Consider the following 13,558-nt stretch of genomic DNA (forward strand, 5'->3'; position numbering starts at 1 on the left):
ATTTTTTTCTCTCATAAGTGTATCAGATCCACTGATCTCAGTGAGAACATTATTTATTTATTTATTTATTTATTTTAAAAGCAACATCACCATTATTCTGTTGATAGACATCTGCATTTCTGAGCCTTAGAGCCATTATGCATCATTGATGTGATATTCTAGTGAATAATGACTCTGGTCCTTCCATGACACCCTGGCACCACAGTCCCCTCCCTGACAAATCAGCTCAAGTCTCTGTTGGTGTAGGACAGGTTGACACCCTTGAGATTGGGCTGTACTGCAAGGCCATTGAGCTGCTCCCTTTCTGACACCCTGAAGCTCTGTGACTCTATTTTCATAGGCACAGTTCCTAATAAGCTGAACTCATTTTCAACCCTGACTCATTGCTCTTTCTCTATGATTATTAAAACTAATAGCCTGAGATGGTGAAAGAGAAATAATCAAGGCAAGAATGCAAGGTGAGTAAGTTTATTACAGGGTTAAAGAAGCAGTTCAGGATCAGGAGGCACAGATAAAGCCTTTCCCAGCTATAGATCTTACAGAAGAGAAGCAGGCATTTGTAAAGATTGACAGTGTGCATAAATACACATTTAATCATGCACCAAGAAATGAAGATGGTAAAAAAAGTCCATTGACCCATTCAGCCTATGCATTGATTAGTCTTGTTTCTGATGCATTTCCTAGTTATAAGCATGCTTCTGTGCACTTAAAATTACACCAATAGCCTTGGACGTACAGAAATGCTAGAAGACCCCCAAATCAAACCCCAAAACAATGAGGCTGGAGTCTACCTCCACGATCAGTGTTTCGTTGGTTGGCCCCGCAGAGGTCAAGCTCTCTGGCTCTCTGTGGGACCGTCGGTAATTGAAGGTAGTGCCTGAAAACTTGTAGCGGCCGGGCCAGTCCACAGTCCAGTGTCCATTCAGGTGGTATGTTTTAAGGGCATTGCGCACAGCAATGTAGGAGGTAGATACATTCATTTCATAGATGCGAATACTCCGGGCTCCAGAAGGAATGGTAACCATCTGATAATACTCTAGATTAAAGCAGACAGGAGCAGGGAGGATGGGGTATTTCATTCAATTATGCCCAGGCCAAATCTCTCAGCACCTTCAGTACTCCATAACAACAACGTGAGAATCCTATGAATGACTTATTTGTAATTGAAGGCAAGTTATTGTAATATTCACTATTCTTAAGGATGATTCTAATTCAAATAACATAGCAACCACTTTCTATCAAAACAAAGGATTGAGAGAAGGCAGAAGAGGAGGTAGTTGTGGGATCTGTTAATTTTTATTGTTGACACTATTGCAGATTACCCCCCACCCCCATTTGCTCACCTCCACACCATGTCAAGAGTCTTAAAACCTGATGCATTCACTATGCCTCAAATTCTTCCCACCAAAGAGCTCCCATTTCAATATTGTCTCTCAACCGCCGCAGGCAGCTATGGCATACTCACGGTTGGTGCGGTGGTGCTTGGCATAGAGGCCCTTGTGCACTGTGCAGTCTGAATTATTCCCCTTGCACACACCGCAAGAGTCTTCCATGGCATTGGATCCAAGGATGTTGTCACATCCAACTTTCTGGGATATTCATAAGGTCACACGTCATTCATGAAAGAAAAGATAACACGAGCAATGTCACAAACCTAAAGCAGGAAACCTCTTCCCCGCTATAGTTGAAAATTCCAACACAGGGAAATTAACAAATATTTATTGGATACCCAATATGTGCACAGCAAGACTGAAAATCTACTCTCTAGATCCAAAGTTGGAAAACTTTAAATGTCAAACATAACCTGAACTCTTCAAGATTGCTCACAGCTATTGTATCCTGAGCCCTGAATTGCATTTATCCAGTTGGAAACATTGGTAAAATGCAGTGTGACATAAAGCACTTAATACAAATGACAAGCAAATGTGTTCTCACAAGGGTCCACTGGAATGTGCCCTGGTGCTTTTGAATCTCCTTGTTCAATGGCAGAGAAGTAGCCCGTGCCATGTGGAAGTAATTCCCAGAAGTAAATTATATAAAGGGCATATTTGTTCACCCTCTTACAATCTTAGGAACTCATTATTTGTACAATTCTTGTTAGTTTTATATTTCCTAACAAAGTCTATAGATGGGGGGAAAAAATCTATTCAGAAATGAAATGACTATAGTCCACAATCCCTTGCTTGTAATCCATAGGGACGGATACATTTCAGAGATTTTAGGATGGAAATTGACATATTGTGTATATAATGTGAAAGTCCCTGTGGGGCCTAAGATAGCAATGATGTTTCTATAACAAAACACAGAAATCTTCATACTACACGGTTAAAAGAAAACTATCAAATAGCCTTACATCTGTTCAGGGCAGGTTTTTACCACCAAACAAATTCAGGCCAGCTTACATTTTCCGTCCAAACAAACTTTCTATTTCATAGTCTGTTTTAGATTTCAAAATTACAAATAAGGGATTGTAACATTATCATTAAGAATACCAGAAAATACTGAAATATATAACAAATCAACTGCTAATTCGACAAAACAGGTAGAGACTTGAGCATTTTAAAGCTGAAAAAAGAATCATCTAGCCTAATCTTCATGTATTAAAAAGAATTACACCAAGGTCTTAATGAGTGGTTCTACTTTACCATGGTCGTATAACTAGAACTTGGACTGAGGTTGTTGGACTCCAGTGAATAAAAATATTGAGTAATTTCTGTATGTGATCTGGTCACACCATCACTTTGTTTATAATGAAATTCTTTCCATAACTTACTTCTACACATGGCAACAAGCTCCAAGGGTAATGTCCACTTAGTTACTGAGTCTTTTGCAGCCTGTCACCCAAGTCCCTCTCTAATAGATGTTGAGGCTACTGGGTCTTTTGGAGACCCCTGTAATAGCTGCAGAGTACCTCTTGGCTCTGAGTTGTCCCCCACCCCCACCCCTTCCTTACTCTCCACGCTACCGTCCAGCCACTGCATCTGATCCCATGATTCCTCTAGTTCCCAATCCCAGTGACTGATCTACACAGATACAATGATCAAAACCTGACTCCTCATTCTAGCAGTAATTGTTCTTATGAGAGCCCATTCCCCACCCCTCACCTTCCTCAACACCCCCACCCCTGCCTTGCTTCTGGGTACTCTGATGACTGAGTTGTGTCTTACCAACCCATGCTCCTCTGCCTGCCTCTCCAACATTCCCCTTCCAACTCACCCTTTCAGATTTAGCTTGGAAGCTCTCTTCTCCAAGGAGCCCTGCAAATCTCCCAGATCCACATCTAAGAGAGAATCAGCTATTTCCTTCTCCCTGTGCTCTGCACCTTCAGTGCAACAAACCACTGTGTCTCAGCACCTGTACATCTGGTTTCTGCCCTACTGGGCTGTGACTTGGAAGGAAAGGGCTTGTTTTTTGTCTGTTCTCTCTAGCTTTTTATAGGATGCCTGGCACAAAGCAGACTGTCTGGAGATGTTTGTTGAATGAATGAACGATCATTATTACCTCACATATCCCATCTATACAAACATTACGGCTATCCTCCGAGCATGGAGTCCCATCTTTGACTTTATTTGACAAAGAAAAGAAGAAATCAAATCCTTCTGCGATACAGTAGAGTTTGCATAAGTCCTGATCTTAAAAAGAAATACACACAAACACAAATAAGAAAGATACTTAAGCTCTGATCATTTTTGCTCTAAATTTTAGATAGACTTTTTATTTTCTTTTTTGCCCATAAAATAAACTCTCACACAATAATACATTGCAAATACATTTTTGTATGGTTGTTTCTTTAGGCTTGTTTTTTCCCCTTTAATTTATTATTATCTAAATGTTCAGTGTTACTTTTTACTCAACGCTCTCTTTTACTAGTCTTGGTTCTTTACACAGTAATTGGCACATAGTAGGCATTCAATAAACATTTGTTGATTTGAACTACAACATTACTATTCACTATTTCACTAGTATAATTAATTACTTTCTTGTAGAAATTTAAAAAAAGTCACTATCATTTTATAACAATATGTCAAATTCTCACAAATAAAAGGTAACACAAGAATTAAAAGTATTGAATTTCTTAATCGCTAATGAAGTTGAAAAATTACATAATATTTTTTAAACTAATAGAGGGAATCACTTTTAGATAAAATCTCTAGAAAATGATGTTTCTATAAATATAATTGTAAAAAAAACTGATACATAAAGAACATGGGTATCATCATATCGTTAAGACTGATAAAGTTCACTTCCTCTCTCAATACTCCATTTCAAAGGTTTATGACTTATATGGTTAAATTTAAACTTTGTAAAAACTATATCCCTTTGTTTTCTCATTGGTAAGAAGGGAATTCTTTATGATGAACATTTTGTCTGCCTTAGGAGTTTTCATAGGCTCAAGACTCATCTACAAATATTTTCTTTATTTTATGAGACCCACTTGAACAATTTTAAGATCAAATTTAGTGCTTCCCTGATTAATAAATTTATTTATTGAAGACTAGCAAGGTCAGGAATAGCACGTACATTTTTTGACCCCAATTTCAAAGTTCTTTCTACTTTTTTCTCTTGCCTACTTATTTCTCACTGGCTTAATTTTCTCTGAGTTTAAGAATGAAAATACCACCAAGAATGTTTTGTGTGAAATTGCTGACAATTTTCTTTCCATAATCTATTAACTTCATAAACCTCTCAGCATGAAAATATTACATATTGTGATGAAGTAAGTAAATGTCATATGAGAAGTTCCAACTTATGTATTTCTTGAGTGTTGCTTGGACAATATTCCAAATTTCAAAGAATAAGATGATTAGATGTTCTTTGGACTTATTTCTAAATTATACCACTTAAGCTACCAAGATCAAGTTATAATAATCACAAGACTAATCATCATTTTTCTCCAACTGAGAGTAAAATCTTACATATGTCACAAATAAACATCTAGGTTTATAGTTATATTACAGATCAAGACTTTCTGAATGTAGTATACTTTAAAATTGTCTGATTTTTCCAAAAGATAGTAAAATTGTTCTTTCATTATCTGGCAATTATGTGTTCATTGGGTGACATGCTATTAGAAATACCACCATCAACTATAAGGATTTGTAATTAAAATAAGCATTGATCCATTGACAATAAAATATCTACTTTGCATTTTTTTTTTACCACTTCTAAAATTGAATGGTATTATATACGTGCTCTCTGTTTTGGCTTGTTAATTTCTGACCACACAGCTGGTTAAGATGCCAGTGGCCATGTGTCAAATTACCCCAGAAAGAGATCTATGACACTGACCTCATATAGGGGTATCTGATCTACCTGAACACCACACCATCTATCATGTAGTTCTTTCAGGAGGAAAGATAATAAAGTAGGAGGCTATTACTACTGAGTAGGGTTTGGGATTTACCTTTTACTTGCGTGTAAGGCTTCCACTTGTAGTGCCACCCTCGGAACCGTTTGCTGTTGTATTCCGCACACTGCATGGCGCGGAAGTCAACAGTATCGTGGGGACATTTCTGACTGTTGCAAAGCTTCAGAGTGCGAGTGGAGCCCTCACAAAACTTTCCGCCATGGGATGGTCTGGAACACATATTTTGCTGTTAGAAACCTTACATTTTAATGGGGACTTGCCCCTTCCTTCAAATTGGGTTTATTGGAGAGATGTAGCAGATTTGTTAAATTACTTACAGGGGCTAAGTCATTTACTAAGTAGTCACTGATAGTTTCTTATATATTAGCGACATGGGCAGTGTTTCCTTTTCTACTGAGTGTATAGTTTACAATGTTGGCAGAGGAGGTTAGAATGTGGTAAGCGGGTTTGTGTGTATTTGTTAATGGCCACCTCCCAGCCTCCTTCTGTGGGAATAGGGTCAGCATTGCTCCGAATTCCATAAAGGTGGGGGCAACAAGGGAGGTCGGTGGCTCTCCCAGAATTACACAGTTGATAAAAAGCAGAACTGAGAAAGAAATTGAACTATACCACTTCTTTCCACTACTAGCTTCCTGTGACAAGGGCAGGCCACCCAATTGGGTCAGAAGTAACAGTCACCTTCCACTGGTTGGCACTGACAGCAAATGCCTCAGGTTCTTTGCTATCCTCTCAGAATTCATGTGTACCACCAGGATGAGAGCATCCTGTCCATGCAGGAACCTATTGGATCTCACATGTTACAGCCAGGCCTGAGATAATGGCAATATGACATATCTTAAACAAACCTAGGCACAAAAAGAGGATTTAAAAATCCATTCACTCCACTATACTGGTGACTGCATTTAACATTCTTGTTATATACCAGGAGGCCACAACTAAAGCACATGTTGGAAAGGTGAATATATATGATGAAAAACCAAAAATTTGTTTTTATCACATACTGCATTTAACATTCTTGTTATATACCAGGAGGCCACAACTAAAGCACATGTTGGAAAGGTGAATATATATGATGAAAAACCAAAAATTTGTTTTTATCACATACTGCATTTAACATTCTTGTTATATAACAGGAGGCCACCACAATTAAAGCATATATTGGAAAGTAAATATTTTTATGGAAACAAAATATTATTTTTTTTCCAATAAAATAATTGTTCTTATTGATTCTTATTCATTTTTTTCTATACTTTTCTTATGATTTTTTTTCTTTGTTTTAGGCAGGCCCTTGGCATTTTAAGTAAACATGGTTACAATCCAATTTTGGAATATCACTGTTGGATCTATTAATTTTTGCTATGTTTAGATAGTTATAAGCATCTCATATCAAAGAAATATTGTTTTAGAAATGTTTGAGAGAAAAGGCTTTCCTACTTAATGTTTCTTACAATAAAATTTGAAGTACAGAGTGAGTACGACTGAGCTCAGATACAGGCACTGTTTGAAAGGCTAGTGGCAGAGAAATTCTCACTTGTGAGTTGGGAAATTCAGACTGGCTTACTTGGGATTAGTGCAGAGGCGGTCTCTGTGGGACACCCCTCCTCCGCAGGTCCTGGAGCACGGTGACCAGGGAGACCAGTCTGACCAATGACCGTGGGTAGGCTTAGGACCTTCGTCACCATATTTCACACACTGCCCTCCACGGCACCACTAAAAGTTAAAAAAAAAAAAAAAAGTAGATATGACCTCATGGATAGATAGATGGATCAGCACTCTTGCAATGCTCAATGCTCAGTCATGGGGAGCCTGGTACCATAAGTAGACATTCTCGTCCCTAACCATTAGTAGCACATCATACAAACACACTTAAGGATGCTTCTTTTGTCTTTCCAAACCTACCATTGTTCTATAAATCCATGTAAATGGAACATAAATAGAAAAAGAAAACCCCAGCTGAGCTGCTGGAACTTGACCCATTTAATTAAGTAGTGTTGCATAGATGGTCAGCTCTCAAGTGAGTGGACGCTGACCTCTCCTGAAAACAATGTGCTTTTCACATCTCATTTTCGGCTGAGACTGAGTCTAAGGTAGAGAAATCCAGCTGGAGGTTCCACATGACTCAACACCTTGTCATTTCTAGTGGGTGGGCTGTGACTTTGCTCTAAGGCACCTGGACTCAGAGCCTGGAGGTCATAACTGATGCACATCAGAGGTCACAGGGCTTTCTGAAATGAAATAATCTGCACAGAGCTTGTCTGTCCCTGGAGATGCCATCAGCTCCCCTTTCTCAAGAGGAGGGCCCATCAACATGGATTCATGCTAACATCTACATGGTTCCTTCACTCCTACCCCACATAAGATCTCACATTGTATTGAGTGGTGTTGGATTTTCTACCTACAGCTTGGTGTAGACCTAGGCCTTCTGTTGAGAGGAGGGAAGTAACTGCCTTGTTTTTTGTGGCTGGCAGAGCCTGTCCTATGGCCTGGGGGTGAGGGGTAGAGCAAGTTAGAGTCACCTGATTTGTTCTGAGAGAAAAAATGCTTTTATAATAAACCAGTAAAAATGTAAAAAAATTTCAATTATTAATGATGTATTGTTGCTATTTGATAATTGTTGGCACATGGGAGTGACAATTTCAAATACTTTGATTCATTATTATTTAAGAAAGAAAAATTAAAAATTTAAAATATAAGTAAGTCTGAGAACTAAAGCCTCATCCATTGAATTCTTTGATTCTTTGCTACAAGCAAAAAAAAAAAAAAAAAAAAAAAAAAGTCTCTCTTTCATTACTGCCTTCCCCCACCCCAGCTGAAAAAATGAAGTCCTATAGGACTGACCCCTCTCAGCTCCATGAGGGGCACATGGCTGGGAAAAGGTCTCCAAATCTATGCTTTGTGGCTTTAACATTAATACTTGGTGCTGGATCTCTAAGTGGTTAAATGGTTGTTAAGGGTTTAATGTTTCCCCTTACTAAATAGGTTCTGCCATCACCTTTGCCTGAACATCCACATATCTTAATTCCAGCTAGCTCATCAATTCTATCATTGAACAAAGTGAAAAAAAAGAGAGTCCTCTTCATAATATCAATATAAACACAATCTTTTGATATATTAGGTATGCACATATTTATGAAAAAGAAGGGTTTAAAAATACCAAGATAAGATGAGGAGAGATGAATGGGCTGAAAGACTGACATCTAAATATGGCAATGTATGTGCCTAAGATCAGCATCTTACCATGTCATGCCCACAAGTGGTGCCTTCTGCTGCTGGCATAAATTTAGTCTCACACTTCCTTCCAATCCGATGACACCATAGGGCTTTACAGATATCCTAAAAGGAGAAGAAAGGTCATGAGTATTACAAATGACCCATGATAACTTATCAATGAAAACTTTAAGGGGAAACAACTGATATAAATTAAAACTGATATCTACTTAGCAGTAGATACATAGATAGAGAACCCTGAAGACTCATGTTCTAGATTTGGTTGATCCCTGAAATTTCGTTTTTTCATCATAAATTTACCAAAATTATATTTTCTAAACTAATAAGTTAAATATATCCCTGGTCTGGTAGTCAGTTGGTTTGAGTCCCATATATCAAAAGGTTGTGTATTTGATCAATGGTTGGGGTCATACAGGAGGCAACTGATCAGTTTCTCTTTCTCTTTCTTTCCATTCTTTTCTCTCTAAAATCAATCCTTGGTTGAGGTTAAAAAATTAATAAGTAAAATATGCCTAATCCAGACATTGCAGACAACTCCAAAAAAATTAAAATTAACAAACAATAAAACCTAACATATTATAATTTATCCTTGACTCCATCTTTCATTAAGTTCTCTAAGTCTGAATCCCCAATTTTCAAATTAAAGAGGATTATGAATCTTGCTGCATTGTCCACTGACCCATCATACATCCAGAAATAAACCATAGAGTTAGAAGACCCTTGAAATACCATACAAAATCCTTGTTACTTTTTTTCAACATATCAAAAATCATTTGATACTTTGATACCCTATTGATGCAACTGTCTGCCATCAGATAAAACATGACACTCTATTCTGAAAAACAAAATTTCTAGGACCTCAAAGAGTGAGATAATACAGTAAAAATTAAAACACAACCAAAAAAAATAATTACTCCTATTCACTTTTATCATACTCTGACTTAGCTGCTGACCCCTGGACATAATGTACAGTTATTGTATTAAATTTAGCATCATTTTTGCATGTCATTATATTCTTAATAAAACTTCAGGGTCCTCTTAGAACAAAGACCCTTTTAAATCATGGTTCCAAGGACAGGGAGTTGAAATGTAAGATGTTCTGGGCATGGGGGGAGCTCCCAATTTCAACAGAAGCCAAGACATGAAGGTGATTAAATTTCCAAGTATTCTGGCAGCTTGTATTTCAAACTTCAGGGTCAGGCCAACAAGCAATGTTGACAAAGCATATAGGGACTTGATGAAGACACAACGTTTATAATAATCCATATTTAACTCAGGAAGAAAACAAGTTGAAGCCCAAGTAGACAGTTCACTCATGATTTTATTTTTGCAGCTTAGAAGTACTATCTTAATGAAGGCTCTCACTTGCTATACTATCCCCTAATTTAAGGTTTATGCTTGCAAAAACTAACTTCAGTAATATGACTTGGTGCATTTTAACATCACAACCTAACACCTCCACAAAATCATTTTCAATGACTGTGTTGAAACTTTATTGTTTCTATATTGTGAATAGAGTGTCACCAGATTCATTTTTCTCAAACTGTATGTATTATGCTCTCCAAAAATGTAAACTGAAAATATAATTACAAATGATATAATAATAAGGTATATAATCTATTGCAATTATTTGTTTTGCAAGCAGAGGGCTGTTTTTTACCACTAATTTTGATGATCACTATGTAAGTCATCAGTAAACCATGGCCACTTAAGCATGGGAGTTTACACATGAGTATGTAAACATACATACATATTCACCAAATGCACATGCATTTGTACTGTATAATAACTTTTGAAACTAATTAGCATGTGGTACCTAAAGAGGTTCATCTCTTTCTAAAGTATCATCCATCCATTTATCACCCAGCTCAGCAAATTTAATTAAGTGGCTCTTATGTGATAGGTGTTGGCCTAGACACTGGGTAATTTGCTTCCCATTTATTCTTTTATGTTCTTCCATCAGGAGACTTACTAATCTTTACATTTCAACCTAACAAAATAGAACCATTTTCATAAAATTTCAGTAGAAGTTCATAAAAAAATGTAAATTTCAAAATTGAAAATGTGCTGAGATAATTCAATCTACCTCTAATTGCCATATAGTATGTAATTTTGAGTTCAAATATTAGAGATTCTGGTCACAAAAATATAACTTAATTTATAAAGACAAAATACATCAAGTTTATTTGTGTTGAAGAACAATTTTACATGATGATTAGCTGACATTTTGTTGAAAAGTTTTGTTTTTATTTCAAAAGGTTTTTCTTCTACTGTCATAATTAAATAACTGATAATAGGCTTACTTTTTTTGCATAGGAAAACTATAAAGCTAGAAAAAATGTAGGGGCCAATTGTTTTAGACCTCTGACGAAAGGTAACATAGTACATGATCCTGGAGAGAAGGGAAACTCATAAGTGAGTGACAAATTTGCCTCAGCTCCCTTCAATATTTCATTGCATGCTAATATTTCCTCAATAATGAAAAAATGGAAAAAATATGCACATTAACTTATTTTGTCTATTTTCCAAATGGTATGAGGGTTTCATGGATGACATAATCCATGGTCACAGAACAAAGTAATGTGGAAACCAGAAGTTGTTTCTAGTTTGAAATAAAACATTCGTTTTAAGTACTTTTTTTTTTTAAACATAAAAAAGAGTAATACTCAAAAAATTCTTAGAGAATTCACATTGTGCCCATGGAATATATACTGATGAGAACTGATTTATTATTCCTGGTCTAAGCTGAGATGACTCAGCTGAGGAGATAAAAACCCAGTTCTGGCACATGGCTATAATTGACCTTTGTGCAAGCTCTATTTGAGTTTAGAAACTGGGAATATTCCGGTGCATTCTGAAATGATTGGAGGTTTCTGGAGAACTATATATTTTTGTCTACCTTTGTCTTAATTCTATTATAAACTAGAATAAAAGAAACCTCAAAAAGAGTTACTTTCATCTAATCTATAGGTAGGTCTCCTTATGGTTCAGAGTTCCTAAATCTCCATTTCCCTGTCCAGCAAGAACACTCCTCTCTGTGTTATATGAGGAATTTATATTAGGAGAACATAAGGCTAATATCCTCGGGGTTGGTGTATTACCTAGCCTCTCCTTCAAGAAGCTTGTCTCTATATACTTCAATTGGAGAATTTAATAATCAGAAGCCCTAGAAAAGCTGCTACTTTATAGTAAATTATGCTTATAGAGGTGCAAGGTAATGGTGGACCTTGTTTTTTTTTAATACCACCACTTTAAAAAATGCAGAGTATTAGTTTGCCAACCAACACCAACCAAAAGTAATTGCTGAGCTCCCACGTGATAAATCAGAAAGAAAGAAGTGACCTAATAGGCCAAGTTGTTCTCAAGTGAAAACTGATACCCACAACAGTATCAGTCATCATTTTCTTTGCCAGTAAAACATGTGTTTCCTGTTATATGGGGCCAGCCCTTAACATACAGGATTTGACATTTGGTAGGTACCCAATAAGTGGAGAATAGATCAATGTCAGTTACACTGAATAAAATGGTTTTATGAATAATAGTGCACTGAACACTGGCCAGTAATCACTTGCCTTTTTAAAATCCAGCATGCAGAGCTTGGCTTTCTCTCCAAATTGCCACTTGCACTGCGTGTTTGCATCATATAACTGTCCTGGCAATTTCTCAGGATACTTGTATTCTTTCACAGGCTTTGGCTGATCAGCAAGGCATGTCGCTTGCGCAGTGCTAAATCAAAGAGGAGATGCCAAAAGAATTATCAAAGAGGTACATTCAGTTATGCCATTTCTTCTCATACAGTTTACCACATATATTATATACAGAAGAGGAGATTTTTCCCTGAAGGTCCAATATAACCATTATCTTAATTAAATTTCAATATAGGGGCCACATTTTCAGAAACTGTTCATTTTTCTTTTTCCAGGAAGGCAATTTGTTTTTTCTTAGATTACTCAAAATCTTCATGGGGAAAAAGCAAAATGGAATAATACAACCAGATGTTCAATGTGAAAAGCTCCTATTACAGACCACTTTTATGTACACTTCTTGCCAGGAACAATCAAAAGATGGAAATGGGTATTGTAAAAGGCAAAATACAATCTGCCAATTTCAAAGATTAAAATGCATTTTCTCTCCCTGCTTGCTTCCCTTTCTTTCTTCCTTCTTCTCCAAGGCTAGGGGACACCTGCACAACAGATTATAGCTTCCAAAGGTTCTGTATGAACCATTGCAGCACTTTCCACCAGCAATGCTTCTATACTCATGCTAATTTCTTACTAGACTTCGAAGTCCAGGAGGAAAATAACTCTGCTTAAGTTTACTAGCAGATGGCTAAAGGCCAACTAATAATTCCTTCCTCCACAAATACAGTATCCCCTTCCTTACCAGGTCTGTACTTAGGTATAATGTTTGCATTGGAGGGAGGAGGGACAAGTGTTTGCAAATAGCAACCAAATCCTACTTGTAAATTTCAATAAGTCAAAAGGGGAAAAAAAGCCCCCTCTAATCACAATAAATTAATCAACAACATGCATCTCCAGCCTTTTCTTTGTGTGCTTGTCCACCTTGATTGGAATCTTTCTGGCCCCAGTCTTCAGGGCCCTAGTCCCAGATTCCTGTGCCTTGGAGCCCACTGATGCATGACTTCAATTAATATCCACACACAAAAAACATGAGGGATGGCACAAGCCACTCTGCACGAGATATCAATCCTACATGCAATGAGGTCAGAAGGTTTTCCAGAGCAAACCAAGAAGTAGAGATGATGTTAAATGATAGGAATCGGCTATGAGTAGTGACTGGCTCACTATATGAGCTCAATAAATTATTTGTCTATTACTGTTTCTCTGAGCATGATGCAAGGACATATTTATAAGTAAAGAAAAATGAATAAAAGTGTAATTAACACTTCAAGACAGGAGTGATTTGTCAAGTTGCAAATTCCACAGCCCCTCTCTCCAATGG

The 13,558-nt window shown here is 37.0% G+C and overlaps 1 protein-coding gene across 2 annotated transcripts in view; it reads right to left on the minus strand.

Annotated features, from left to right (window-relative positions):
* The window catches only part of ADAMTS16 (ADAM metallopeptidase with thrombospondin type 1 motif 16), a 98,636-nt gene that overhangs the window by 35,597 nt on the left and 49,481 nt on the right, over nt 1-13,558 (minus strand). For both annotated transcript variants that reach the window (XM_084880588.1, XM_084880587.1), the window contains exons 10-16: nt 12,169-12,322; nt 8,606-8,701; nt 6,930-7,078; nt 5,405-5,577; nt 3,502-3,632; nt 1,466-1,589; nt 792-1,036 (exon numbers count right to left, since the gene is read on the minus strand). In XM_084880588.1, coding sequence (XP_084736714.1) covers nt 792-1,036; nt 1,466-1,589; nt 3,502-3,632; nt 5,405-5,577; nt 6,930-7,078; nt 8,606-8,701; nt 12,169-12,322 — 1,072 coding nt within the window. The remainder of the gene's footprint in view (nt 1-791; nt 1,037-1,465; nt 1,590-3,501; nt 3,633-5,404; nt 5,578-6,929; nt 7,079-8,605; nt 8,702-12,168; nt 12,323-13,558) is intronic.

The sequence above is a fragment of the Pipistrellus hanaki genome, assembly GCF_964339955.1.
Source record: "Pipistrellus hanaki genome assembly, chromosome: 4".
Taxonomy (NCBI): domain Eukaryota; kingdom Metazoa; phylum Chordata; class Mammalia; order Chiroptera; family Vespertilionidae; genus Pipistrellus; species Pipistrellus hanaki.